Here is a 27,898-nt window from a genome sequence, read left to right on the forward strand (position 1 = left end):
GGACGAGGGAGCGATGCTGCTGGTGTCAGTGTCAGCCTATGGGTACGAAGAGAGTGACGTCACGTGACCTGGGGTTCGGTTTAAACCGGAGTCCACACGTCGTGATTCCACTGCCGCGCGTGCAGCTCTCTCTTCTTCTGCTTTTTTCCCCCCTCTCTCCTGCTACTCCTCACCGACAGGACGTCGAAACACCAACGTCTCCGAACAACAACAACGTACACTTGTATATCATTTATCCCCGTGGGAAAGAAAATCACCGTGAGGTAAGTGGAAACCCTCCACCTCGTGGTTGTGTGTCAGTGTCCATGCTCCTGTGGTCAGTTCACAGACACTGAAGGTTTGCAGTCAGTCACCATATTTTTTTGGGTGCCAAGTGATGGAGCTAATCCAGACTTCAATTTAAATTATCTATCTATCTATCTATCTATCTATCTATCTATCACCTTTTTACTGACAAAATCATTATTTGACATAATTAAATAGACATAATAGGAGAATTCTCAAGTAAAAACTGTGCAAAACACTGATAGAGATTATTATTAATATTATTATTGTTATTATTATTTGTCATAAAACATCAACTAGGAGAAGCAGTAGGTTAGTTTATGTGCACTGGAAAACTTTATCATACTGAATAAACTGATCTACAAAAACAAGAAAGCAAAACATCTATCCATCTACAGTATCCACCTGTCTGTCTGTCTGTCTGTCTGTCTATTGGAAATGTCTAGTATAATGTATATTAAGTGTTACAGAAATGGCAATAGTCCTGAGTTAAAACATCAGAAACAAATGTGTTGTGACGCTTAATACTAATACTAATACTAAAATAATAGCACACTAATGTGTGCTATTATTTTATTACCCAACTTGAGGGATGAGTTTCTTAGGGCTTGTTGTGAAAGAAAACCTCAGACACAGATCCAATGGTTAACCTGTAATGTCATTTATTCTCCCGAAGATATTCACAAAACGTCTCATTTTGTCCACTCAGCAATTTGTTTTGAAGTGTACGCAGCAGATGCTCACATGTAAGAAGCTGAATTGGCAATATGTTGTGATAAACTGCTTAATCGTTCAACCACTTGTCAGGTACTTTCTTGTCGGTGAACTGAACGGTTCATGAATAAAGGTGTTCTCATTTCAAACCGTGTACATAAGTCAGACTTTATCATATTATTTTGTCCTACATTACAGGAGTTTTTGTAATACACAGTTATACATTAATATCCCCTCCCTGTCTTGGTTAGAGTAACTAATTGACCTTCCCTGCTGTGTCTCAACTTTCTGTAGCAGCCCTCATCATAATCATCATCATCATGTCTAAAGGAACAGTGGTTCTGGCTTACAGCGGTGGACTGGACACGTCCTGTATTCTGGTTTGGCTGCAGGAACACGGATACGAAGTCATCGCGTTTTTGGTAAGGCTCCACAAGCATTAGATTGTGTGGTACAAGACAACTGCTCTTTACTTTCCACTTCACGCATCGTTGAAGTTTTACGATCCACTGTAGTAAAGCAGCTGATGCAATGAAGCATTCAGCCACGTGAGAGCTTCTGCTGCTCGTTCTCCTGACAAAGGTCTACACACTCCTGCTTGAATGACAGGATTTGGCTTTATAATGCTAGTGAAAACAGAAGGATTTGCATTCAGGCAGAACTGCACTGTATGCAGATTTCCTTGTGTCCTGTGGTTTTGTGTGTGTGTGAGTGTGTGAGGTGGGTGCTGTTTGTCTTTTTGAGACATTATGGAACATTAAGCTCCTGTTTGTTTAAACTGCCATGGAGGCAGGAAAACGTTTCTGTAAAAAGCCGTCAGAGTCCACTGTGCACTTTAAATCCACGTAGATCGAGCAATGCTGTATTGACAGCTGTCCACCTGCATCTGAAGGACAAGGGACACTCTTTTGAGGAGACAGGTGGTTGGAAAGAGGAAGTCATCTATTTTAACCTGGTGAAACCATCACTCAACAGAGGAGGTGGACTAAGACGCCAATGCCACTTTTCCACCACATGGTCCTCTACCACTCAACTCGCCTCACCTCGCCGCGGCATGTTTTTTTATTGGTTTTTCGTTAGTGGTACTTTACTTTTTTAGTACCCGCTCTGGCTGAGCTAATACTATGTGTGACGTCCTCAGACTGCTGGCCACCAACTGGTCAGAGAGTGTCGTCACAGGTAGAGGCATGAGCAAGACTTCCAACACAAGAATCAAAGCAAACTATGCCGGGGTGTAGATCAGTTAAAAAGACTTAAAAAATCCTGAAAATGTATGTTAATCTCCAACATTTAGCAAGGAAATGTCTAAAATCTCAATATTTAACAGAGGAGTCTGGTGTATTTAGCGACAGCACTGCTGAAAGCCTGCAATCGTGAGCGGCGATTCTAATTCTAATGATCCAGTACATTGAAAACAACTGCTTTACAAGTCACTAGTTACCAGTTTGTGAACAAAGTCACTGCAGTTTCATACAGCAGTGTTGTGATGATCCCATCCGTGTTGAGACTTGTAATGGAAAACCATGGCGAGGCGTGCTGTGTTGAGTTGTGCCGGGACCATGTCGTGGAAAAGCTGTCTTTAAACGACTCTCAAGACCAGTATTAGTCTCAGATTTTAAATACCTGGTTCTTCCCACTAGTTAGTTAGAAGTGAAGAAGCCTTTTGGATGAGAGGTGAAAGGTCTTCAACTTAACTCAAACATGTCCAGTCGCCCACAGCTACCTACTGAAGAAAAAACAACAAAGACTGCTGCATTAGTAATTGTTGTGTGTATCTGCATAAATGATCGGTGGGCTTTGTTTTTCCGACATTAGCATGATGTATTTTAATAGAACACTGAAATAAACTGTCATAGTGTGTCAAGCTCAGGCAGCTCCTCCAGCCTTTCAGTGGTGTTCGTGGCTGATTTCAGTTGTGAGGAGGTTCCTCCACCAGCGTGATCTGAATTACAAGATGGCCAATTGTCAGACTTAACTCTTAACAACCTGTCTGCCGTCGCATACGTGCAGGAGCTTTGTTCTCTTCCACAGGAGAACTTAAACCAAAGTACCTGCACGACTTGTGACATAACTGATGTCATATGTGATATAAGTGTCTGTTTCTCAGGCCAACATCGGGCAAGATGAAGATTTTGACGCGGCTCGGAAAAAGGCAGAAAACCTTGGCGCAAAAAAGGTGAGAATGGTAGAATGATGAAATGTACTGCAATGGATGACTATGAGACATTTGAACTCTAACAGACCTGAGCTGTTAGAATATTATTTATGAACTTTATCAATCTTGTGTGATGTTTTACACTGATTTCGTAATATAAGTAAATATTAATTTCAATGTTGGAGAACTTGGTGGTTTTTAGTGAGTAAGTACAATGTCAGATTAGTATAATGTAAATTAAACAAACAAAGAAACATCTCCGGCATTCATATCACATGCTTATGAGTAGCAGACAAGCATCAGTTATCTTTTTGCTAGAGGGTTAAGATGTGAAATAAGTCCACAAAGACTTACCCAAAAGCTCCGTGTCCTGTCCTGTGTTCCTTTTGTAGGTTTTCATTGAAGACCTGCGTGCAGAGTTTGTTGAGGACTTCATCTGGCCCGCAGTCCAGGCCAACGCTGTGTACGAGGACCGGTACCTGCTGGGCACTTCAATAGCACGTCCCTGCATTGCTCGCAGTCAGGTTGAAATTGCACGCAGGGAGGGCGCCCAGTTTATCTCCCATGGTGCCACAGGAAAGGTAAACTAGACACTGACAACTGTACTACACTGTGACGGCCCAATTTGCCCCAATTCTGCCAACATGGCCAACTCCCTGTAGCCTAGAGTTCATAACGTGAATTTTATGAATTTTTTTAAATTATTTTATTGGTTGTTACAGTCAATGTGTCTGAGTCGACAGGATTCCATCTACTTAATCTATTTTTCTTAACAAGCTTCTGTCCATAGACTGAAAATTAGAATACAGGCCATGTGTTATCAGGGTTGAACATTAACCTTTTTCAACCAAAGAACAACAGTTGGTCAACGATCTACTGACCCAGGAGACAAACGGGATTAAACAAAAATAGCCGAAATTCTATTATGTCATTTTCATAAATACCATGTACACTTTGTCATTTTTACTGTCAATTCAAACAGCACTATAGTCTTGATTTACACATTTATTGTGATTTTGAAAATGAATGATAAATGAAGTATTGCAAATTGTTTTCCGGTGACTGGAAAATGGTTGAAAACATATTCGTTTTGTCAGTTTAACAAGTTATATAATATTTATGAGAATAAGTTGGAGTCAGACTTAGGTGTCAGGATGAATTATTGACTAATCAATATTAACTAAGTTAATACTAACTAGACGAAATTAGCACAGTACTTGTATCTATAAGAATAATTAGACAGCAGGTATATTATAAAGAAACCTCTTTATTCAAAGGTGAACATATCTGGAACACATAGTTCATGGAAACATGCAGATAACGTCTTCTATATGGATCTTACTTATGTGGGTTGAACTGTACCAATAAACAGTAAAGTGTACAATATTTTATATACTTTTATATTCATAAAAATCCACATAAACTGGTTGCACGAGAAGTTGGTTGACTTTTTTGTTAATTGCCCCTGAGGAATTTTATTTTATTATTTTAAGTCATTTCTGTTTAACTATGACAATGGATATGAAGAACAAATAAGAACCCTGTGAGTTATGAACACAGAAAGTGGGAATGAAAAACAAACCAAGGAGCTGCGTATGTCAGACATCTGATTCCCTGTGGACTGAGCTGACCTAGAAATAAAAAGCTTTTGTCATCATTTAACTAGATAATGTTTTGCAGCCATGGTCAGTGTGTATTAAAAAGATTAACAAGCTATAAAAACATTAAAAGTGTAGGCACTAAAATTGTTTAATTTTGCAGCTCACGTACACTGAGCAGACCTGCAGGGAGAGAAGCCGAGTTAGTCAGTGATTGATAGTAGCTAGAGATGATGCCCTTCTCATAATTTATTCTATCTATACTCCAGCTTATGTAAATAGACTGACAAACTCTCCACAACACGCCTTGATCACATTGAAATTACAGGTGGTGAGAGATATGAACTTAAGTAAAGCTCAAAATCCACTTCCTGAATGGTAGCTGTCCCCACATGTTCACTCTGATTGAGTCTATTTTAACTCTCTCAGCGTTCGTTGAAAAGGTCAGAACTCACTCTGTGGGAGGCTGCATTCACTGGCCCTTCTTTGTTTTTGAAACAAAAGAGCATGCAGCCTCGCTGTCCATTCTGAAGGGACCAGCTCCTTTTAGTAATATCACACTAATATCACAAACTGAAAACTGTTTATTCCACTGTGATTGAATAAAAAAATCCTAATTATATAATCAGTCATCATAAAATGTTATAATGTTTTTTATTTAAACCCTTTACAGTTGTTTTTGTATCACTTCTTGACTGACACTTAAAATGTGTAAGTCCATATTTTGCCTGTAGGTGGAGACAAACACCACATTGTGACATAACATGACAGACCTTCATTTGGGCTGAAGAATACATCAGTTTTTATTTGAAAAGTGTAGTTTGAAACAATGCAATGAGCAAATCACATTCTTGAATGCAATGAATTGCTCTATTTTCAATTGCTCTGCGTTCTAAAGGTTTAACCACTAACATGTTGGTAACGAGGAACATACATTTACATTTGTGCTGTAATAACTGAACTAAAGCTTCATTTAATAAAATAATCATGCTGTAGATTTTACCCAAATTATTCAGCTCTAACATCCAGTATTATCTCATAATAGTGATGAAATCAACTCCACTCAACCACCAGTGTCTGTAACTCTACTTTAAGACTTTCTTTTATGTTTTTCAGGGCAATGACCAGATTCGTTTTGAGCTCACATGCTACGCCCTGTACCCTGAGGTGAAGGTAAGTTTTCTCAACATACTACGAAACATACTAAACTGCTCTTTGTTTCTGCACTGTACAGTGTTTTAATAAGTTTAGAGTAAATGTTTATGTTAATTTTCAAATGTTATGCTTTATTTTAGTATCTCTTGCTCTCTTTATTACTGTTTTTGTTCAAATAGTGAATTTGAAAATGTCCAAATATGAAATGTTATTTAGTTTTCATGTAAAGCACACTGGGTTGCCCTTGTGTATGAAATGTGCTGTACAAATAAAGCTGCCTTGCCTTGCATTGCCTTCAGATCATCGCACCTTGGAGGATCCCTGAATTCTACAATCGCTTCAAGGGAAGAACAGACCTGATGGAATATGCACAGGTAACAGACACCTGTGAAGTGATGTTTTTATCACAGTTATTATTATTATTATTATTATTATTAAGTGCGCTCTACTAAAGTGGCAGGAGTGTTTGTTCTTCTGCTGCTGTACGTTGCTGCCATGTGATTGGCTGATGAGAAACTATTGAATTGGTGTACCTAATAAAGTGGCAGGTAAAATGACTAATTTATCATCTGATAAAATAAGGTCACAAATCTTTATAGATTTTTGTTTTACTCATTGAAAACTCACATGTGCCGTATATGAGCTTGAGCTTTAATTTGATTTTGATTTATGGTTTTTGCGTAGTTTTTATTTTCTCGTTCAGTATCAATATTCTATATGTGTCTCTTGTGTTATTTAACACAATTTCTCCACAGGGGTCTTTTTTAATGTGTGCTTAAAAAAGAACATTTAAGAACAAGCACTTATGTGTATACTGAATTTAGTTGTCCAGTATAAAATCAGTTATCATACCCATTCTCTTTCACACCCATGGTTACATTTAATGTCAAATGACATTCAAATATATTTCTTTTAGACCACACACACCCATCCAGATCGCAGTTCAGACTGGTTTTGCCCACTAGAGGGGGCTCATGATGTTTCATTCAACAGCTTAGCTGGTTTGTGAAGTTCTTGTTGAGAGAAGAGTGTCATAATTCCGCTGCTGGTCCTTCTGCTATCACAACTTTGATCAGCTTCAATTTGTCAATCTTTGTATTGCAGGCAAATAATACATATTATAGCAACTGAACACCTTCCTCTGTCACTCTGTAGAAACATGGCATTCCTGTGCCCGTGACCCCTCGAGCACCCTGGAGCATGGACGCCAACTTGATGCATATAAGGTGAGCAGGACCGTCTCTTCAGTTCTTTCTCAATATCTTTTTATTTTAATTAGAATTCAGAAGGATGATAATTCTCTAAACTGTTTGTCTACACAGCTACGAGTCAGGCATCCTTGAGAATCCCAAGGTAAGAGCAGTTCACAATCACGCTGAGTCACAATAGAATGAAGGAGCCCTACTGCAACACTGATACAAATAATCACTGGATAAATGAAAGACACGTTTATTTTCCCTAGAATAATAATTAACCTATTCCACTCAGCTGTACTGTATTTATCATGGGTAGTTTATAAGGATAGTTCAGGTTAATGGTTGTATGAGTTACTGTTATTTAATCAACACTGACTTTGCTGAGTGTGTGGTCTCATGGAACCTCCTGATAACTGGACACTTGCTCTCTGACAGGGGTGGTCTCCAGCAGGGACAAGGACGATTTTCCTTAATGAAAGGCTCACCTGTTAAGATACACTCCTGCTTTGTTAAACAGCCTCTTCCCGCTTGAAATTAGTAAACTGCTCACTTCCTGCCCCAAAGTTCATTGAAAAAATCAGCACACAGGAGCTGTCGTCTTCATTTGTAAGTTTACGTGTTATGTGACGTTTGAAATCTGGTTTTATCGTGGTGACACAAACCTATCATACACGGCAGCGGTAGACACCAGCAATGTCACTGCAAGCTAGAAAAAAAAAAACTTTGGTTTTCTGTTGGTTTGGTTTTGTAGATTTTCTCTCTTCTGCGCCTGCTGGCAGCCATTTCACTGTGAGTGAGTGAGTGTGTCGATTATGTGTCAGTACCTCATAAGAGCTGGATCCAAACATCAGTGTCACTTTGAGATGAGAGAGACGGAGACATTTGTTGTTATGATTTAAGACTGAGTATATATTTAATAATCTCTTCCCACGCACACACAATATTTGCTGTCATTTCCACTAACCCAGCAGACAAAAGAGAAAACATTACTTTTTGTATCCTGGAATGACTGTAAAAAATAACATGGCAGTAAGCCCACTGTCCCTTCCCCTGACCCATGCCAGCACCATAAGCGATGATTCACTCTCCCACAGTGCCAGGGGTGAGACAGAGTTTGATCTCTGCTGAGGTCGCAGGTCAAAGCAGTACATACAGGTTGCCCCCAGTGACCCCCAAAGCTCCCATCCCTTGGTCACTGTGTCTGTTTCTGTGTCTCCTTACTCCGGGTCTTTGCCAGGCCCTGGGAATAGCCTGGGACACACAGACACTGACTTGTCGTCAGCAACGCTTCGACTAATTCCCGATTTCATGGGAGCCGGGGAGGGGGAAGGGTTAGGGCGTTGCGCCCAGCTGGGGCCTCCTGGGTTCCAGCCCCAACTCCTCGGGACTTTATTGTCCCACTAGTTGTGCTGCCGCGGGCTGCAACGTGGGAGGGGAGCCATTTCATCGTGACACCGTGACACCAAAATGTCACCAGTAACAGTAAAGTACAAAGACAGTGCGCCAGACAGATGAGTCCCCAATGGAAAGAGTATCGCAGGGAGGCGAGGGGTCCCGCGCTGCTGGAGTGGTGATGCAGGGGCAGGGCCACTGTAACTCACAGACCTCTATCTCTCTCTCCGTCCCTTTCCCACCCCTCCGCTGCCCATTTATTGGCCTCTTGAGAAATGTTTTGTGAAGAATGAGAAGAACCTGCTCATGGTAGCATGGTGTACGATGACTGTATTGTAAAACCGAATTTCATTCAGAGGTTTTGTGTATGCCCATTTACTCCATCCAATATTGAATCAATTCAATAACCCAACGAACAAACAAAAAGGTGTTTTGACATTTGAACAGCTCGTTCAAATTTCAAAACACCTTTTTGTTTGTTCTTTGTTTGTTCTTTGGAATGATATTCAAACATGACCAGAAATCACTGGCTGAATTAGACTTTTCCCAGTTTATTCCCAGTGAATTAGGTTAAAAGTAAATATCACAGCAATATTAGTTACACTGTGTCCACATTTTTCAAATTAAATGTATCTGTAACATTCAGGATTCAAGCATTCACTGTCCCCACTTTTGTTAAAATGACTATGGAGGCTTTAGAGAACTGGCTTTATCACCTCTGGTTACCTCCATGTCGAAATCACGTTGAAAATGCATAACCACATTTGTATACCACCGTATATGATAGGTATATGTGTCACGAACACTTGACCCACAATGCAGTTTGTTGATGCTTGACTCTGTACATGTCAATCACAACTACTTATTATTGACACTGGCTTAGAGTTCTGCCTCCAAAGCTCTTCCTGGAAAACAATTCACATGACTCTGCATACCTAAAAGTGAGTAAAAGTTTCTTACCAGAAAAAGACTTTGGTAGAAGTTGAAGTCACTTTTTTATAATATTACTTCAGTAAAAGTATATGACATTTACTGTACTTTTAATTTAATTAAGTCATTTTCTTGTTTTAGAAGGAAGGTTGTGCATTAGATTCCCCGCTCAGCTCGTCTATATGTGTCCATGAGCAAGACACTTAACCCCACGTTGCTCCTGGCAGTTGTGCTGGCAGCGTGTGAATGAGTATGGTAGATATGTGATAGAAGATGTGCTGTGTATGAATATGAGAGTAGCTGATTTTATCTGGTAGTAATGAGTAACAAAGATAGTTAGCGGAAATGTATTGGAGTAAAAGTACGATTTATTTAGGAAATGCTGCTGGAAATATAAATAAAGTAAAGTATAGATATATGAATTTTGCATTTAAGTACAGTAACAAAGCATTTGTACTTGGTTACACTACAACACTGGCTAGAAATTACATCCTGCCCATTTACTATAATTATACCTGACCTAAAACAATCAATAATGCAAAAAAAAAGTGAATTTCAGAAACAACGTGTCAGATTATGATCCACCGAGAAGGTCATCTGAAAGAGGTCATCTTGTTTTAAGTATCTCCTCCTCTGTATTACCCTCTTTCACTCCTCCTGTTACAGCCCTAAAGGCTCAGAGCAGAGCACAACTATTCAAAGTCCCCGACTCCCCCACCTGTGGTACAATGGCCCTCTCTCTGCTCAACACGGCGAGATTAGAAAATGTCCAAATGGTCGCTCATATGTTCTCTTATAGATAAGACTCAGCGCAGTTCAGGTTACTCTACGATTACTGCTGTATCCTTCCTGATAATCCCGAAACCATGTTGCCTGTGGCACAATGGCCTGGTGGGTTTTTTGTGTGTGTTTTACTCACTTCAATTTGGTGGCATTAATGATTGATGTGAAGACATGTGCCCAACTTCAGCAAGATGTTCTCATGTCTGTACACTGTGCACACCTGAACCAGTCAGTTATTTAAAACCTTGAAGTCAATCAAAGCCAACATAACCATTCATCTTGATGTACTGCTGTGATTGTGTTGGAATCTCTCTGCTTATTCCAAGCAGGACCCAAACGGATGACTTAAATGCAGAAATGTTACATATTATATCTTTAATTTCAAGTTGAAAACATCAATTAGTATATAGTGTCGCTGATGTTGTTGTGATATTTACTTTTAACCTAATTCACAAATATAACTGGGAGATGTCTAAATCAGCCAAATGTGACAGTGTTTGAAATGTTTTGATTTTGTGATGTGTCATTTCCTTGCAACTCTTATATACTTATAAGAATAACTTCATTTATATAGCAGCTTTACCACAAGACAAGATAATAATAACAATATGCCATAGTGAGGACCCTGGATTTGAGAACACTCAGTGAGGCCTTGCTATAGAATCTCAGAGGGATCAGTGCTCATGGGATATTAAAAGGCCCTTTAAAGCTTTAAGTATACATAATAAAATCTTAAAATCAATTATAAGACACAGTCAACCAGTACAGGGCAGTGAGGATTGGCGTTATGTGGCCACATGTCTTTGTGCATGATTGACTGTACTTGCATTATTTAATTTTGCTTGGCTCAATTCACACATGAAATTTACATTTATCTCTTTTGTTGGATTCAGCCAATATGCCAATTGTTAGATGTCCCTCTAGCCTCTGTCCATTTCCTCTTTCTCTCTCTCCGTCCCTGCACACATGAGCAGTCAGGGCCCAGCCTGAGGCAGCCCGACACTCGTCCTGTGTCATTAAAACATCACCTCTGTCTTAATTATAGCTTCTATCGGCGGTGCTTCCCCAGGCCCACTCTGTTCTTTTGATCCTTGAGCCGATGGGCCACTGCTTGTGTTGACCAGGAGTAAAAGGAGCGTAATGCCAAGCCGGGCGCTCACCTAAGAGGAAATGAAAACTTGTTTTCTGCCGGTCGCATGGCTGGGTGGCTCGAGAGATGGATGAGCAGGCTGCCTGCAGGGGAAGGAAGTGGTGTTGTAGGTGTGTGTATGTATGCATGAGAATGTGTGCTTTGAAGCAAAGAGGTCAGCGTTTGCCATGTGCCTTTGCTGCCCTCAGGTCTGATTGTTCTGACCTGTGGTACTGTGGCGGGTGCTGTGGCGGGTGCTGCCTGTGTCCTGGCATCGCGCTGGCTTCGCCCCTGTGTGGTGTCATTCACTTTATCTGAAGGGAGTTTAACATTAACCAAACCCCATGTTAAGAATTTAAATGTCTCTCCAGCTCATCACGTGCATATCATTTATTCTTGTCTCAGTTTGCCGTGTTTGCATTTTAAAGAGCAGGACAGACGGGAAAAACGGTTATTTAAACGTCACTTCCAACCCATTGCGCCAAAAATATTTGGAACCATTTGTTTCTCTTCCATCACCCTCTCAACTCTGCCCTTCCCTCGCTTCCTCCCCCTCTCCCTCCTGCCACCTCTGCCTTTTTTTTTTTTTGGGCCCCGTTGGCTTTGATTGAAAACCAATGAGGCAACTAATATGTGGAAAGATAGAAATTTACTTGCTTTAAGTTCATGCGTCAGCCCTCTCTTTTGCTGCATGGGCCTTGTTTAGCACAACAATATGGAAGAAGCAAAGGAGCTGCTCTGTGCTACATGATGGTGTGCTTCACGCCCCATTTGCCACCAATACCTCCTGCCCCCCCTTCGTCTTCTCTATCTCTACCTTTTCCTCTCTTTCAGGGCCACGGCTTTGGGACAGGTCCACCTGCAGGGGGTTTGAATTGAAATGCATTGATCTCTCGCTCACTGGAAACTGCCGTATTCCCCCTTTTTTTCTCTCTCTGTGCAGCCACTGCTTGTCAGGCTGAGCGTGTGTGAGCTTTTTTTTTGAGCATTTCTCAGTCGGACACCGCATGAATTTGTTTACTCTTTAAAATGTGGTTGATTGGGAAAAAAAAAGAAAGAAATCAAAATCATCTGTGAAGGAAATTTTTATGTTAACAATTAACAAAAGCCAAACTCTGCTTGTTTAAAGTGCAGTTTCACCCATTTGTGCAGTTTCACCCATTTGTTTTCCTCATTTGGTCAAATGAAGAATAAACTTAAAATCATTTAATTCCCATTCTGTTACAGAGTTGGATGACATTTTTTTTATTTATTAGATTTTTTTAAGATCATTTAATCATAAAAGTCGATAGAAACACAGTAAAGAGCAGAGTATGGCTTTCATTTTCTCTGCAGGAAGTGACTTTGACGTCAACTTTTTGTCAATTGTATTTATTTTTTTCAATCCTAACGTCCCCGTCTAATGATTGATTAACACATTTATCTCTGGAAATGAGTTAAATATTGTACATTTTTTGGGTGAAGTGGCCCTTTAATTAATGCTCAAAAAGTGTGAAGTATTCCTGCGAGTCCACTTTCGGCGTTCACATGCTATATTGTGTTTTATTTCAAGGTTGTCAAAGACATGCACATGTTTACAGCAGCATGTAACATCACAGGATACACTGGTTTTGTATTTAAAATGCAGACTGTCCCCCATCAGAGTAAAAGGCTTTTTAGGGTAGTTATTTCACCCCTCTCCCGTTCACTCTCATTTGGCATCTTTCAAGGCTCTGAGGCAGAAAATAAAGGAGAGGCAGTATGTGCGCCTTCTCAGTCAATTTTGGTGTTTAGTTAAAAGGAAGGAACGCGAATGTGCTGCTCGTTTTTTTTTTTTCCCCTCTCTGACAGGTGGGGAGCGGATGCCGATTAGTTATTGTATGATGATTTAGTGTCTGGTAAAGCTTTCCATTTAAATGCACCCAGCAGTTATTTTGCATAGTCCCCCTGCAATTTGCCTCAGCTGAGGAGACATTGGCCACCATCTTGTCCTAATGCTATGTAATTGTCTGAGGGGGTGCCGTCGCTGGGCGGACACGTCAGGCTCTTTTAGGTCCCAACTATGACTTGCTGGAAAACCTGGCTCCCACCAAGTGGAAAAACAGCATCTGTCAGTCACCCGGGGACAACTTCAGTAGATTTAAAAATGTGTCTTTTGAAAGTAAAATGGCAGGGAAACTTCATTCAGGACATCAGAGCTGTAAAAGTCGAACATTGGAGGAGATAAAGACATGGAGGGAGAAACTCCCAGACACCACATGACAAACTGGGGGGGGTTTTGCAGACAGGTAGAATATTACAGAAGACTTAATGTTGTTCTGATAGGTTCTGACATAGTATCAGGTGTATTTTGACCTGTCAAGTGTTTAGTGTTCATGGGGATGTGAGTAATTTCTTTCTTTTTCCCTTTCCCTTTCTTCTTCTCGGTGCACACCACTTTCCACCGCCTTCCCCGCAGTGAAGGGTCTCGCAGGGAAAATGAAACCAAATAGAGGAGAAAAATGGAATATTGATTTTCTCTTCTTTTTTTGTATTCACTCTACTCTTGATGGAATTTTCAGGTTTCTCCTTCTTCACGCATGATCCCCTCTTTTCTCCTATCCACAATGTCTCGGGTGTTCGTTATCACCTCACACAATATAGTCCCCACTCTCGTCGTGCTACTTTTTTGATGAGGTCTCGGAAAGGTCGTGGGTTATTCATCAGGTGGATATCAAGTGTGCGGAACAGAGAAAGTGAGTGTATGTGTGTTTTTCTTTCAGAGTTACGCTCCTGCTGACCTGTACCTGATGACCAAGGACCCGAAAGACTCTCCCAACACTCCAGATGTGCTAGAGATCGAGTTCAAGAACGGTTTGTGTCACCTGTTGATTCCTCTGCTGCATGCTGTATTTGTCTGTAATGTCACAACTGCTTATTTAAATGGCAAAAACACACTATTTAAGCAAAACAATAATAATAATTTCTTAAAATTTTTCGCCCTATGTCAGCTGAGATTGGCACAGCACCCCCCAGAAGATGGAATTTATTTATTTATTTTGGTCTAAATATGCCAGATTGTAGACGCCACCTGTCCTTAAGCAGGTTGACGTTACACATTTAACCCTTAGTGCCCACGTGGCATAGATCCATGCCGCAGGTGCACCCTTGGTAAATTGCGTTTTTGTCATCGAGTCAAAGTTATGATTCATTTTATATCACATATTTTCTTTTTAAAAAACGATATTTGTGCAGAAGTCACCAAAATATTATTTAATGTTCATAAAAACGAGCCAAGGGAATTTTGAACTGTGACGTGTTTCCAAATTTCACAAATTTGAGTACTTTTTCCTCAGGTGTGTTTATATAGTTGTTGAAAATTAAAAAAAGAGAAAGATTGTCTAGGTTGTGCTGGGAAAAAAGGAATATAAAATCCATATGTTCTAAGGGTTAACATATAAATACCCACAGCAGTGTAAAGCCATAGATAAAGATAAAACACAATAAAAAAGAACAACATGTTCAGAATATACAGTATATATAATAATGACAATGGTCTATTCAAAATCAGTCAATCTAAAGGTCAGTGATTTGATTAAAATTTTTGAAAATCTGCAATCTTGCGAAATGCATTTGCTGCTTTAAATCTGTGAGAATGAAGAAAAGAAACTGAAAACTTTAAATTTAATCTTGAATGTCAAGATTAAAATCAAACAAAATTTACATTTTTGTTTTAAGATAAATAAATAAAAACAAATTTAATTTAAAAACAGAGTACCAAAAGCCTGTGTGACACAGTGGAATAGATGTTTTACTTAGCTTGCATAATACTTAAAAAAACAACAACTGAATGATCACTTGTGGAAGTCCTGTCGTCACTCAGTGTCCACTCTTCTCCACGCTTCTTCATGTCACTTAACATTGATGATCATAGCCACAGGGCTACAGCTCTAATGTTGACCCGGCTACACTTAATCACCATTCCTGACCACCCAGACTTATCCTTAACCCCTCGCTGCATAACTTAGTCCAAAGCTGCCGTGTTTGGCCCCGGGCGCACACACACACACACACACACACACAGAGGCCGGAAGCATTAAGTCCAGCTAATACACTGTGGCCTGAGGGAGTAGAGAATCATTAGATATATCGCCACGAGGGCCAGGCTGAATAGTGGAAAGTGTCATGTGTTTGCACAAAGTGAAAATGGCAAGAAACATCCAGGCCTGGGGCGAACGGCACAGATGTCCCTTCATCCCTGATCAGTGGTGGTGAATGAAGATCACAAACATCAGTTGCCCGTGAGACACAGGCTCCTCTGATGGTGTTGACCTGACGGATGGCTTTATGAGCTGAAACAGTGACATGGGAGACACTTGGTAGAAAATTACCAACACTTTTTTTGTGTTCTTTTTAAGATCATGAATAGTTAAAGCTGTTTTCCTATACATAAAATATCTTATAGCGCCCACTGTGCATCTGCACTGACGCGGTGTCAAGATCACTTTACCAGTTCCCCAAAGAAAATGTTTAACTATAAACCAAGCAGGCTGGCATCATTTCAGAGTGAATAAGGTATGCTTTTGTAAGACAGTGATGCAGTGGTAAAGCCTAGTCTGGTTTTGTGGGCTCACTGCATGCCTGCGCTCCATTTTCACACATATTCTTTGCCTTTATTGAGCGCCCTATGACAAAAGATGTTTTAGTTGTCCACACAAAGGCCCGAGCCTACTCCTCCCTCTGAGCACAAGATCGGCACAAGAATGTTTCATTTCATTCCCCCTCCCACCTTTTTATCCCTGCCTTTCTCACCAAAGTTTTCTCACTGATTAAAAAAGAATATTAAACGACATGAACCTTTTCCCCCGTCAAACACTCCATTCCCCAGTCCTCTCCCCTTTTTTTTTATTCTTAAAAAAAAAAGAAAAAATATCATCCCTCCCTCCTTTCATGCCAAAGAAGTAGAGAGAGGAAAAAGAGACAGAGAGGAAAAATGTAAAGCAGTAATTTTTCCTACAACTGTGTCTGCGCTCCCATTGTCTGCACTGTTAGGCTGCGAAAAAAGTGAAGAAAAGGATCTCGGCGGAAAAAAGGAGAGCCCTCAGCGGATGATGGAACCCTCATGATGGACAGAGCGAGGGGAAAAGAGCGAGCGCAGGGACCAAGGGCCAGCCCCTTCACTCCCACGTTCAGACTCTACCGTCATTTATTTGAACTTTTAATCTAATTATTAGGTATCGGGGAGGAGGGGGTGCGCGGTTTTAATAAAGCACCGTCCATACGGATCTCTCTCCTGCGCTGAGAGGTACTTTTTCTCTCTCCCACGGGAGCCGCCACCATTCCCTGGGCCGTCAACAAAGCCCTTGTCTAAAAAAATTTGTCAAGTCCTTCATATGTCAGGGGTTTTGTAAAGCGTGGGTGAGAGGCGACCAGGAGAGCGGCTTCTTCTCTTCAAAGCTGTTTGATTGACAACTGCAAGCATGCTGAAGGATGTAGAAGATGGATGTAGAGTTAACATAAAATATTGATATGATATCAATATCATGATATTGTCTTGTCTTCATGGCATCTTTGATGTCTTTTTTCCTGGTTTATGAGGCAGCTGCGTGGACTGATACTGAGGCAAATTCAATGAAATATTATGATGTTGAATTAAATATTGACTTAAAAACTACACAGATTCAATACAAAATGATATAACCATTTCCAATATTTTTGGTTACAGCAGAATTAGCAATTTGGTTGTTTCTCACTAGGGCTCCAACAATTATACGATAAATCGATTGTTAAGTTAATCGTCAGCTATTTTGATCATGAATTCATCGGCTTGAGTGGTTTATTTAATGATTAATAACAAGGTAAAATGTGAATATTTTCTGGTTTCTTTGCTCCGTAGAACAAAGAAATCTTTGAAAATGGAATCATTATGTTGACATTTTCTGACAATAATTGACAGATGAATTGATTATGAAAATAATATTTCTTGCACATGTAAATAATGTATATAAATGTTAAAAAGCCAAAGATATACACTATATAACCACCTAAAATGAACTGTAATTGAATGACGTATTTCTGATCATTAACTGCTAAAATTCACTGTGTTTTTAGAACAAACTTTTCATGAGCTCAGAAAAACAGCTTAACTTCGTATCAAGATAAAGTGAGATGTAGCTCATATGTCCGGACATAACTTAGAAATATCAAGGTATTATTTATAAGCACAGCCCTATAAAGAGATTATACAAAAGCCTATATTCTATTCTCACCACACGCACGCACACACACTCTGTTTGTTTGCTGCGTCCACCTTTGGCCTGTGTTGCTCATTGAAGATCTGCTATGAATAAGCAGATCCATGACAGTGATTGATGTGCACTTGGTTTAAGTGGCTTTGGGGAGGAAGCGCGTGTGTGTGTGTGTGTGTGTGTGTGTGTTAAAAATATCATCACAGGACGATGGGCGATGAATGTCTCTCGCACATGCGCATGAACACACAAACACTTAGTGGCAACAGAGAAAAAAATCCCAGTGCTAAAGAGAGCAGCGGCAACAAAGCTGCGTGTGTAATTGAATTAGGTAAAGGCCTGCCCACAATTTCACAGCCTTCAAATAAGCAGAGCCTTTGAATTTATTAGCCACTTCTCACCACCTCCTTTTGTGATGGTTTTCACTTTTATCTGACGACTATTGATTTCACTCACGGAGATAATAATGAACACTTGTCGGCACATTTTGTAAACTCTATAGTCGGGTAGTTGTTGTCGGTTGAAATTAGTTTCCAAAAAAATCCACTTATCGAGGCCGTCACAAAGTGAAAGTTTATTCTCTTAAATGAATCTTGTGTAGGCCAAGACGTTTCTTTAATTTCACTAATTACAAAGATAAATAAAAAGTATTCTCTTGGTGTGTCATCGTGATCTTTTAGGAGTTCCTGTCAAGGTGACCAAAGTGAAAGAAGACATATCCATGAGCACTCCGTTTGAGATCTTCTCACTCCTTAATGAGATTGGGTAAGCATTTATCTGTGCCCTTTACTAATTTATACAAAGCTTTATTTTTAAAACTCTCTGCGTGATTTGTTGGATGTCCAATGTAAGGAAACTTCCTCGGTAGAAAAGTGTGTGAACATCTCTCTTTAAATAAACCTCTTTAAATAAACACTGACCTTGTCAGGACCAAAACCTGGTCCTAACAAGGCGGAACCTCATTTCTGAAGAGCTAGTTAAGTGAAGGGCTAAGATTTGAATTGTCCTCAGGTTAAGTTTAGGGTTAAGCATTAATTGGTTATGGTTAGGTTTAGGGTTAACACTTTGTTTAGGCTGTCGAAATGAATGGAAGTCAATGCAGTGTCCTTAAAAGAATAGCAGCACAAATGTGTGTGTGTGTGTTATTTTTTAATCCTTGAGTTTCCCATGACAAGTTTTGTTCTCCTCTTTTTTTTGTGGAAATCATCGTGGAGTTTAGAGTTGATGTGGCAGCTACCGTGAATTTAGTGCTGCTTCTTTGAAAACGGGCATCACAGACTTGTTTTAAACTAGATGTCCATTATCAGGGGATATATTTGAGGGATTTAGACAAATAAGGAAACATGATTTTAGAAGATGCTGTGACAGTTCTGTGGAAGTTTGAGAAGAAATGTTAAGATGTTTTTATTTACTCTTGAACCCTCTTTTAAAGGGTAGTTTTTAATTTTGTCCATTTAAAATTGTCTGTCTTCCTCTTAGAGGAAAACACGGTGTGGGCAGGATTGACATTGTGGAGAACCGTTTCATTGGCATGAAGTCCAGAGGTAAGGAATTAAAAAACTACACGTGATTAAATACGTCTTTATGTTGACACATTTTTTTTTTCTATTTCTGCCAAATTAAGTGTGACAGACTGACTTCACTTGCATTAACGACGAAATGCAGCGAGATGGACATATTTTTAATGTTTTAATTTTACATCTATTCACAGCCTTTCCTTTCGAGGTGCCGTCTGCAGCTTTCACGCAATTTGTGGATATTTTACTTGAGTGCTTTGAGTGTCACACTTGCTTCTCTGCTTCCATACAAGTGGGCTGAACGGCAAACACACACACACACACACACACACTTTGACTCTGGCTCACCTGCAATCACGGAAGTTACTTTGATTCACACACACACATGACGATGTACACGCTTGTGTGTGCACTCTGTTGCATAGAGACGCTTTTCTTTCTTTACCTTTGGTTACAACAGGTAACTTAAAAAAGCTTAAAAAAAGCTCCTTTGTTAGGTTTCGACGTGTGCATTTCCACAAATGATACACAAGATCCATGCGCTGCACAGCCTTGTGTTATGCACACACACACACGCACACACACTCCTCTTCCCCCCACGACACTATGTGCTATGATTGGCAAATTGACTTGCCAACAGACTGTGGCTGTGGCGCAACTTGGCAGGTAGAAATTGGAAAATGGGAAGCCCACTTTTCTCTCCCTTCTGCTGAACAAAAGATCAAAGCTTTTTCCTCCACTGAAGCCATGGGAGGAGGTGGAGCACAAGGTGTCCAAGTGGTTGAATAACTGCCATCGAGTGCACATGTTGGTCGCCTCTGCGATGGCAGGCGTGTGAGCACAATGGATGATGGGAGGGAGTGAATGGTGACATGTCATACTTATTTGTGTTGGGTCATATTTATTTTGTGTCGGGTCAGGTGGGCGGAGCGGATCGAAAATGGATTGTCGACAATGTTGTGTGCCGCGAAACACTCGGCGTCCTGTGCCGCAGACAAACATTTCCCCCACCTGTCACAGCGCTGTCAAACCTCTGACCTGCGCACAGGTGACGGGCACCGGCGGAGGTGCCGTCGGAAGCGGCTCCTTCTTTTAATGATGCCCAGACTCCTTCGTGTTTGCCGCTGTCAAACTCCAAGACGGGCCTGTCTTTGGAGCAAAAACACTGCAGAACATTTTTAATATATTCACTTGTTTATTCAGGTAAAATGGCTTTTTATCTATTCCCGACCGTCTTAAGAGATATTTATCTGCATTTATTTACATGTTGCTTGTTTATGCTACATTAACAGCTTGACCAAACGGTTCGAGAGGATCAGCTCAGGGTGAATTAATTCCTGACCCGAACCCCTGCAGGCCTACAGCATGGTTAGCATACCTGCAGTAACCGTATAAAGATTAAAACCTCAAGAACCACAGGGGGCGTCGTCTCTTAAAGCTTAACTAAACTGCCACAGTTGGAGCTTACCCAGATAGCATTTCATTGTTGCTCCTCACTGTTAAGCTCACTCTCTTTTAGAGCACTTAAGCCAAGTTGTGTTGGAGGGCAGTTTTAACTTATTTATCTGATAGAGCCAGCGGAAATGTCCCTACGTGCCCTCTGTGGCCCGGGATCAAAAAGCCAGTAGCCGTTCTGGCTCAGGTGGCGTCTTTTGAGGCTTTAGACAATTAGCTAAGCTCTGTTTTTTTGGCCACCAGCCCTGTAGTAAGTGCTTCTCCATTTTCAGATCAGCAGCGGTGCCGGTGCCGTATTTGGAGCGATGCAGAGTTGAGTTGTGCTTCTCGCCAGAATGAGAGAGACTAGAAACATTCAGTGAAGGATTATGGAGTCAGAGGGACACAGCGACAATGTGTAAAAGTAAAATATGGCACGGCTCTAACATTTTTTTTTCATTTACTATAAAAAAGAATATTATTGATAAAGCTCTTACTTGTGTTGTCAGAGCTGTCATGAAGCACACACACATTTTAGCTGACATTTGAGTGACAGCTTCATTTTTCCTGTCATCTACCTCATCTTTTCTCCTCTCACCCCTCCCTCCCTGTCCAGAGGGGGTAAATTGCAGGGTAGGGAGAGACCTGGTCCAGGCGCCAGGCTGGCAGGGTCCTCCTACTCCGTCATTTACCCAGGACAGGCTCATCCATGTTTTGTGACAGCCTGTCTGTCACATGGCTAATGGCTAATAGAGCTGTTTGCGTGCAGTTAGTTTAGGTAAATATGGCTTGCAGTTTGTGGCCCTATAAGTGGCCAGTGATGATGACAGCACCACTATTTATAGTAAAATGAAGGTATTTTTGTGAAGGAAATTATATGTAGGATTTCAGTAATGTGTTTTTATTATTATTTATGGTTTTATTTATTTAAATGATCTTGTTTGCTGTGTTTGTCAGGGATTTATGAAACCCCGGGAGGCACCATACTGTTACAGGCTCATTTAGACATCGAGACCTTTACCATGGACAAAGAGGTACGGAGGATCAAACAGGGACTCGGTATCAAGTTTTCTGAGTTCATCTACAATGGTGAGTCCTCAAAATAGATTAGATTTATTTAATTATAATAGACACATTGTTATATTTGATTTGATTCAAATAATAATGTTGGCGCTAATCCGTTTTTGCGGCAATTATGCGGCATGTTTATTTTAAACATGTCACCGTGCGCCATTTACATAAGAGCAAAAGAACACATGTGTTGTTGTGTGTTGCGTATGTTTGCATGTGTGTGCATGAGCTTTTCTTGGCTCAGGTGTCTTAATCCTCCCTTCTGCTCGGTCTCCAGTCCCCGGCACCTTCATCCACATAATAGGATCAGTGCCATTAGAGACCGACTACTAGGCCACTTCAGTTATACCCTCCAGAGACAAGAGGCGAAAACATACACACACATAACATATGCATGCATGGAAGGTGCTACCTTCAAACGCAGAGCAGAGATTAAACCCGTGGCAGGTTTAAATCCTTAATAATTGTGCAGATAAATAACAGACAGCTTGTGGTGGGGCTTATTTTTAACAGTCCACCTGCCCTGCATCTGTTTTGCATTAATACTGCATTATGTATCCAAACAATCTTTCATCAGAGGCGATTGAGCCACTGGAGTTCGTCTGATGCAGCGAACGTTTGACACGTGAAAAGTAAACAGCCGCCATTACTGCATTCGTTATTAATTAATGTTCAGTAAAAATAAAAAAAAAATAGGATACATTTATTTATTTCAGTACGGGAACCAAACATTTGAGCTCATAATCAAATGTATGTTCTGTATCTTGTATATTTTCTTGATTTTTCCCACCTAATTATTTTTGCAATTTATAAACAAGATTGAAAATGAAACCAATAGTAATAGTGAAATATATTAAGTGTAGTCAATGATTTATAAATATAAAGATATATATTAATGAGTGAAAGTTTAGCTCTTGCGGTGACAGTGAGTCACTCACATTGAGACAGATCCAACATGACACAAACAACACAAAATCTCTTTGACTCTAAACTTAAAATGGGGCCTGTGTGCGAGCGACTGCTGAATCAGAGGCAATAAAAGCCGGGAGGAGTTGTGTCTTTGAACGTGGCCCCGGTGACGAGGTGGAGGTCAACCTGCTGATGAGAGGAGAACCCCTGCTGAGTGGGGCGTGTCTGACCTCTGCACGTACACAGACACCGACTTTGCCCATCTGTCTCGGAAACTGATTTGCAAGATGAGAGAAACGACGAGGGGAGTATGAAGTTTACCTGTGACAGAAACAACACCAGAGCACACACACACACAGAGAGAGAGAGAGAGCTTCATATCTGGGAAAAAAACAACAACAAAATAAAGCAATAGACTATGTGGACCCAGCTCTTTATGGAGGGATTTGCAGAGGAAATGTCTTGTTCTTCACTTGCTTAGCAAATGCTGTGATTTATCATTTTCTGTTCAGTATTATTTAAAAAGTATGAATTGATGATATAAACTCTTTTGATTAACTAATTAGTTACAGCATTAATCAGGGATTTGTCTTACCTTTGTGCTTAGAACAAAGGCCTTTGAGCAGTCTCCTGCCCCCACAAACGTGTTCATTTTAAAATCCGGTTTTTAGATCCCTCACCTTAATTTTACTCTCATTGTATGGTAAGTTTTACTGTTTATGCGAAATTGTGTTGCCTTTGAGTTGAGGGAGACTTACAATTCTTAGAGTGAGAGTTTGAATTGCTCTTCATTTGACAATAAACATCTTTTATAATGTGTCTCTTGTTTTTAAGACAAATCAGGCATTTTAAGAGTTCATAGGAGGGGAAAGCACAAGCTGAGTTCTCAGTACTTGAACTGGAGAGCTAGATCAGTGAATGTATCTGTTGTTTATTTGTGATTAAAAAGAAAAAGAAAAAGAAAAAAAGGCCCATAGCGCTATGTTTTTGTGATACATTATGTCATTCCTGTGTTTTCTCGCCTCAGGGTTCTGGTACAGTCCAGAGTGTGAATTTGTGCGACACTGCATAGCCAAGTCCCAGGAGAACGTGGAGGGCAAAGTGCAGCTCTCCGTCTTCAAGGGTCAGGTCTACATCCTGGGACGAGAGTCGCCCAAGTCTCTGTACAATGAGGAATTAGTCAGGTAAGTTGTGTTCGTTTGTGTCAACTTCTTTTCGTTACCTATTGATTACATTTTCAGGTTAAAGTCTATGTGTAAGTGTGTGTGTTCTAGGTATTACTCTGTTTACACAGTCACATTGTGGGGGCAAAAAACAAGTAAAGTAAATTATTACATTTTAAGGTGAAACGTCGTATGGTTAGGATCAAGTTAGGTTTAGGTTATGGTTAGGGCTTCACCTTCCTAGTAGTTATGGTTAAGGTTAGAGGTTAAGTCATGGAACCAGACTGTGTGTGTTAAGGTTATTCAAAAAGGGCTTTTTGATGATTAAGACTTGGTTTTAGGGTAAGGGTTAGGTTTAGATAAAGGGTTAGGCATTAAGTTGTTATGGTTAGGGTAAGGGTCTAGGTAATGCATTATCTCTATGAGCATCAGCACTACGAATGCTTTATGTTTTGTGTTCCCTCTTTCAAACATTTTCTGGCATAATGTCGGGATTGTTAGTTCTAATGAGACAGAAAATACTTTCTAAAGTTCTAGTTAATGTAAGAGTGAAGAGGTGAGTTGTGGTTACTGTAGGTGAAGGTTGGGTATTGTGAGGTCATGGTTAAGGTTAGGCTTTGGTTAGTGTGTCCAAATGCATGAAAGACATTACAGTGTGCGAAGAAGAACAGCTGCACAAACCTGTGTGTGTGTGTGTGTGTGTGTGTGTGTGTGTGTGTGTGTGTGTGTGTGTGTGTGTGTGTGTGTGTGTGTGTGTGTGTGTGTGTGTGTGTGTGTGTGTGTGTGTGTGTGTGTGTGTGTGTGTGTTGCCAGGAGTCACTTAATCAAAGTGTGTGCTTGTTCTTCCTTGACAGCTGTGTTTGGCTGCTCTGGGCACAGCGCAGCCACCCCACACGTCCACCAGTCGGCCGGTTGTTAGGTCGGCTCGCCCAACTTCTTTTATGACCTCCACGTCAACATATTAAACCGAGCCCGCCACACAAAGACATCAGAGAAATGTCAGGCTCAGTCCCTGGAGGGCAGCCCGCGGCCCCAACCCCTCCCACCACACCAGGCTGCCCTCTTAGCTGTGGTAACAGTGGGTTTGTTCAGGAGGCTGACCCCTCATGCCCTGTGGGCAGGCTCAGCACTGACCAATGTGAAACCCCTCCATATGCCATCTTCATTCAGTCACTCACACACACACACACACACACACACACTCCCTGACACCAGGAGTGAGAGAGCTAATGGTATTTTCAGCCAGAGGAGAGAAGTGATTTCACTGGGCCTGTTAGAGAAAAGTGTGAAGCTGTCATGCTTGTTAAGTATGTCACAGACATGCGAGGAGATGTGTTTCACACAGTGAGTCGACCGCTCACTTTCTTATAAGATAAACACAGAACATCAAAAATGTTATGATACAACATCTTCAAATTAGTCAATATATCAGTAAGTTATTGCAATAAATGTCAGACATTTCAAGATTGAGTTTTGCTCCTGTGCGAGAGTTGAAGAAACCTGTTAATTAGGGTTTGAGCACAAGGTGCGTAGAACCCTCTTGAAACTGGAGGAGTTATTAATAAATGTTATTGCAAATTAATGTTTTGCACAATGCACAAACATATTGATCTTTACGCCCACATCGTTTTATACTCCATTTGAGGTTGTGGGCACTGCAGGCGTATCAGGAGCAGAATGAATGCTTTCTTTAACCGAGCAGTATGTATGTCAACTGTTTTTTTCTTGTGTTTCTGTAACTGTCAAGTCACTCGAGATAAATTATGATTTTTCTCAGCCAGTTGCTTAGAAACTGTCACTGATGAAAGACTCTTGTTTCCACTTCAAAACAACTTCACCTTCAGCTCAGACGTCACACGAGTGCGGCGGCTGAAGTGTAGAGTTGCAGCGTCGCAATGTCCTCGAGGCCACGCACAGATGGTCACATGAAGGAGACCATTATAGCTGGTCCACACAAAAAAAGCCGTCTCCCAACTCACTCGCACACAGTGACACAAAAACTTTGCACCGTGTCAATGGAGACAACTGTTGTGAGCGGCTGAGCCGTGCAGCTTCATTAGGGTCGTGCGGCTGTGACGTGTCACGGACGTGTGATACACCTGGAAGCGGCAGTCTCACATTTTCCACAACATGAAAACCTGCCAGAATTACACACACAGACACACACAGACCACACTGGGCATCCTGTCTCTCCACAGGCAACAGTAAACGGCGTCATTAACACAGTGGTAACGCAGACCATCATCTGAGAGCGAAATGTCACCCTACTCACTGTCTGCTGGCTCCACTCTCAATTAGACTGCAGGGTTTCTTAAAGAAATACACAATATATCACATGCTTACACACACACAGGTTCGCACAGCTATACTTGGAGGGACTTGAGCTGCCTAAACAAAGTGTTATCCCTAACCTTAACCATAACCAGTTAATGTCTAACCCGAACCTTGACCCAACCACAATTCTTCAAAACTTAACCAGTTCGGTCTTCATGTGGACAAATGGTCCTCACAAGGTCATTGTTTATACCACAAAAGGTCCTAACCTAGAACACACATACACATTCTTGAACAGTGAGCACACAAGACCAAATGCATTCCCTTAACCATAACCATCACAACTAAATGCCTAACCCTAACCCACCTAAATAATCCCCAAAAGCCTTTTAGATTTGTGAGGAAGGTCCTTACAAAGATAGATTTGGCACCTTCCACAGACACACTCACACTGAGAGTGCGTAATTCTCTGAAGCCACTCACTCATAATCATGTTCAGGAGCCAGGTAGGGAGCCTTGTATTGAGAGTTGATGATTTAGTTGTCGCTCTTTCTTTTTATAGTGTTTATCCCGTCATTTGTTGGCAATTTCCTCTTTTGCTAAGTGCTTCTGAAGAATGAGTGCAAGCTGTACGTCGGCTGCTGGGGGTGTCGCGGCGAGGAGAGTAGGGAGTGTATTAAGCACTGCAGGTAGAAACTGCTGTAATTACACGGCACACGGACACTCTTTGTGAGGCACTTGCTTTCACGAAAGGACTGAGGCGACATGACAACAACAAGAAGCCTTAATAACGCAGGAAGGCAGCGGCACAAGTTATAGATTTACTTCTGTTTGAGAGAACGTGGATAAAGGCAGAAACAGTAGATTACGAAATCTTCTTGACACTTAGCTCACAGTTGATATGATGGGATTGTTTTTAAGTGGTTTATGTGTATCTTTTGTGTGCTTTTGTACACGGGCATGTTTGTCATTCACTGGTATTGATTCTTCATTATTCAGGACAAACAATGACAAGAAAATCATTCAAGGGACAATCGAAGGGAACTGTTTCCCAAAAGAGCGGATTATCAATGATCCAGTTGTTCCAGATGTAGATCAGGCTCCGTGTCTCTCACTTCCCTGTTTACTCCAAACATTTCAATCATTTTTGTTACCAGAGTAATTCCTTACTGTTTCCTGCAGCTGTTGTTTTCATACATCTCCTTACTTATCTTTTCACTCCAGCATGGACGTGCAAGGAGACTACGACCCAGTTGATGCCTCTGGATTCATCAGAATCAACGCTGTCAGGTTAGCACCCTCTGTACCTTCAAATCAACTCTAAACTGTAAACAAAATGGCATCTATTAAAATGATTTGTCATTAACCGCGATTTTATTGCCGTCTTCTTTTGCTTCACAGGTTAAGGGAGCACCATCGTTTGCAGGGTATCTCCAACACCAAGAATTAAATGCAGCAGGCCAGAGGACCGTCTTTCTGTGTGTCCTGATCTTCTCACTGTGTCAATATATTGCATTAGAAGGTTTAAACTTGTGCCTTTGTTGTCATGTGTTGTTTTGATTTCTCTTTTTTAGTTGAATTGGCTGTAGGCTTCTTAATGGTCAGAATCTTAAAATGTTGTAATGTTGAGAAATTCAATGTCTTATTCCTTGAATTCTCTGGTTCTTAGTTTCTTTACTTTTAGATGAACAAATCATGTGGTTTAGAAATAAATAACTAAATAAATGAATCAATGAATGAATTGGTTTTTTTTTTTGGCTGTTTTGACTGACACTGAGGTGACACAAGTCAGCATCTGTTGATGTAAAAATGTGTCATACAGTGTCTTTGGCTGACACCATATTTATTAATACCTGGCTATTTAATTCTTACAATCACAGCCCCCTAAAGATCTCAGTGCAGCAAGAACACTGTATCATATTTATAATTATGCTGATGTGGGCTGGGCAGCAGTGTCGGAGCTTGGTACAGGTGAAAGTGAACACAG

General features: G+C 40.8%; 1 protein-coding gene across 2 annotated transcripts; it reads left to right on the plus strand.

Moving 5' to 3' along the window:
• On the plus strand, positions 1-27,640 carry ass1 (argininosuccinate synthase 1). 2 transcript variants are annotated; one of them, XM_044012200.1, is made up of 15 exons: positions 1-263; positions 1,294-1,421; positions 3,107-3,175; positions 3,547-3,735; positions 5,869-5,925; positions 6,207-6,281; positions 7,063-7,133; positions 7,230-7,260; positions 14,079-14,169; positions 18,224-18,308; positions 19,023-19,087; positions 21,452-21,583; positions 23,502-23,658; positions 27,136-27,201; positions 27,313-27,640. In XM_044012200.1, exons 2-15 carry the CDS (start codon positions 1,320-1,322, stop codon positions 27,359-27,361), a joined length of 1,239 nt encoding a protein of 412 aa, XP_043868135.1. In that variant the 5' UTR covers positions 1-263; positions 1,294-1,319; the 3' UTR covers positions 27,362-27,640. The 2 variants fall into 2 exon arrangements, with proteins under 2 accessions (XP_043868135.1, XP_043868136.1); XM_044012201.1 differs by having other exon boundaries at positions 1,297-1,421.
• The last annotated feature ends 258 nt before the right edge of the window (positions 27,641-27,898 follow it).

Source organism: Solea senegalensis, linkage group LG21 (genome assembly GCF_019176455.1).
Source record: "Solea senegalensis isolate Sse05_10M linkage group LG21, IFAPA_SoseM_1, whole genome shotgun sequence".
In the NCBI taxonomy this organism is placed as follows: domain Eukaryota; kingdom Metazoa; phylum Chordata; class Actinopteri; order Pleuronectiformes; family Soleidae; genus Solea; species Solea senegalensis.

Bases quoted from the DNA above. Each gene is read 5' to 3' on its own strand.
- ass1 (XM_044012200.1), top strand. From the start codon at position 1,320: ATGTCTAAAGGAACAGTGGTTCTGGCTTACAGCGGTGGACTGGACACG. The intron at 3,176-3,546 runs GTGAGAATGGTA...TTCCTTTTGTAG, and splicing joins AAAACCTTGGCGCAAAAAAG to GTTTTCATTGAAGACCTGCG. The intron at 21,584-23,501 runs GTGAGTCCTCAA...TTCTCGCCTCAG, and splicing joins TTCTGAGTTCATCTACAATG to GGTTCTGGTACAGTCCAGAG.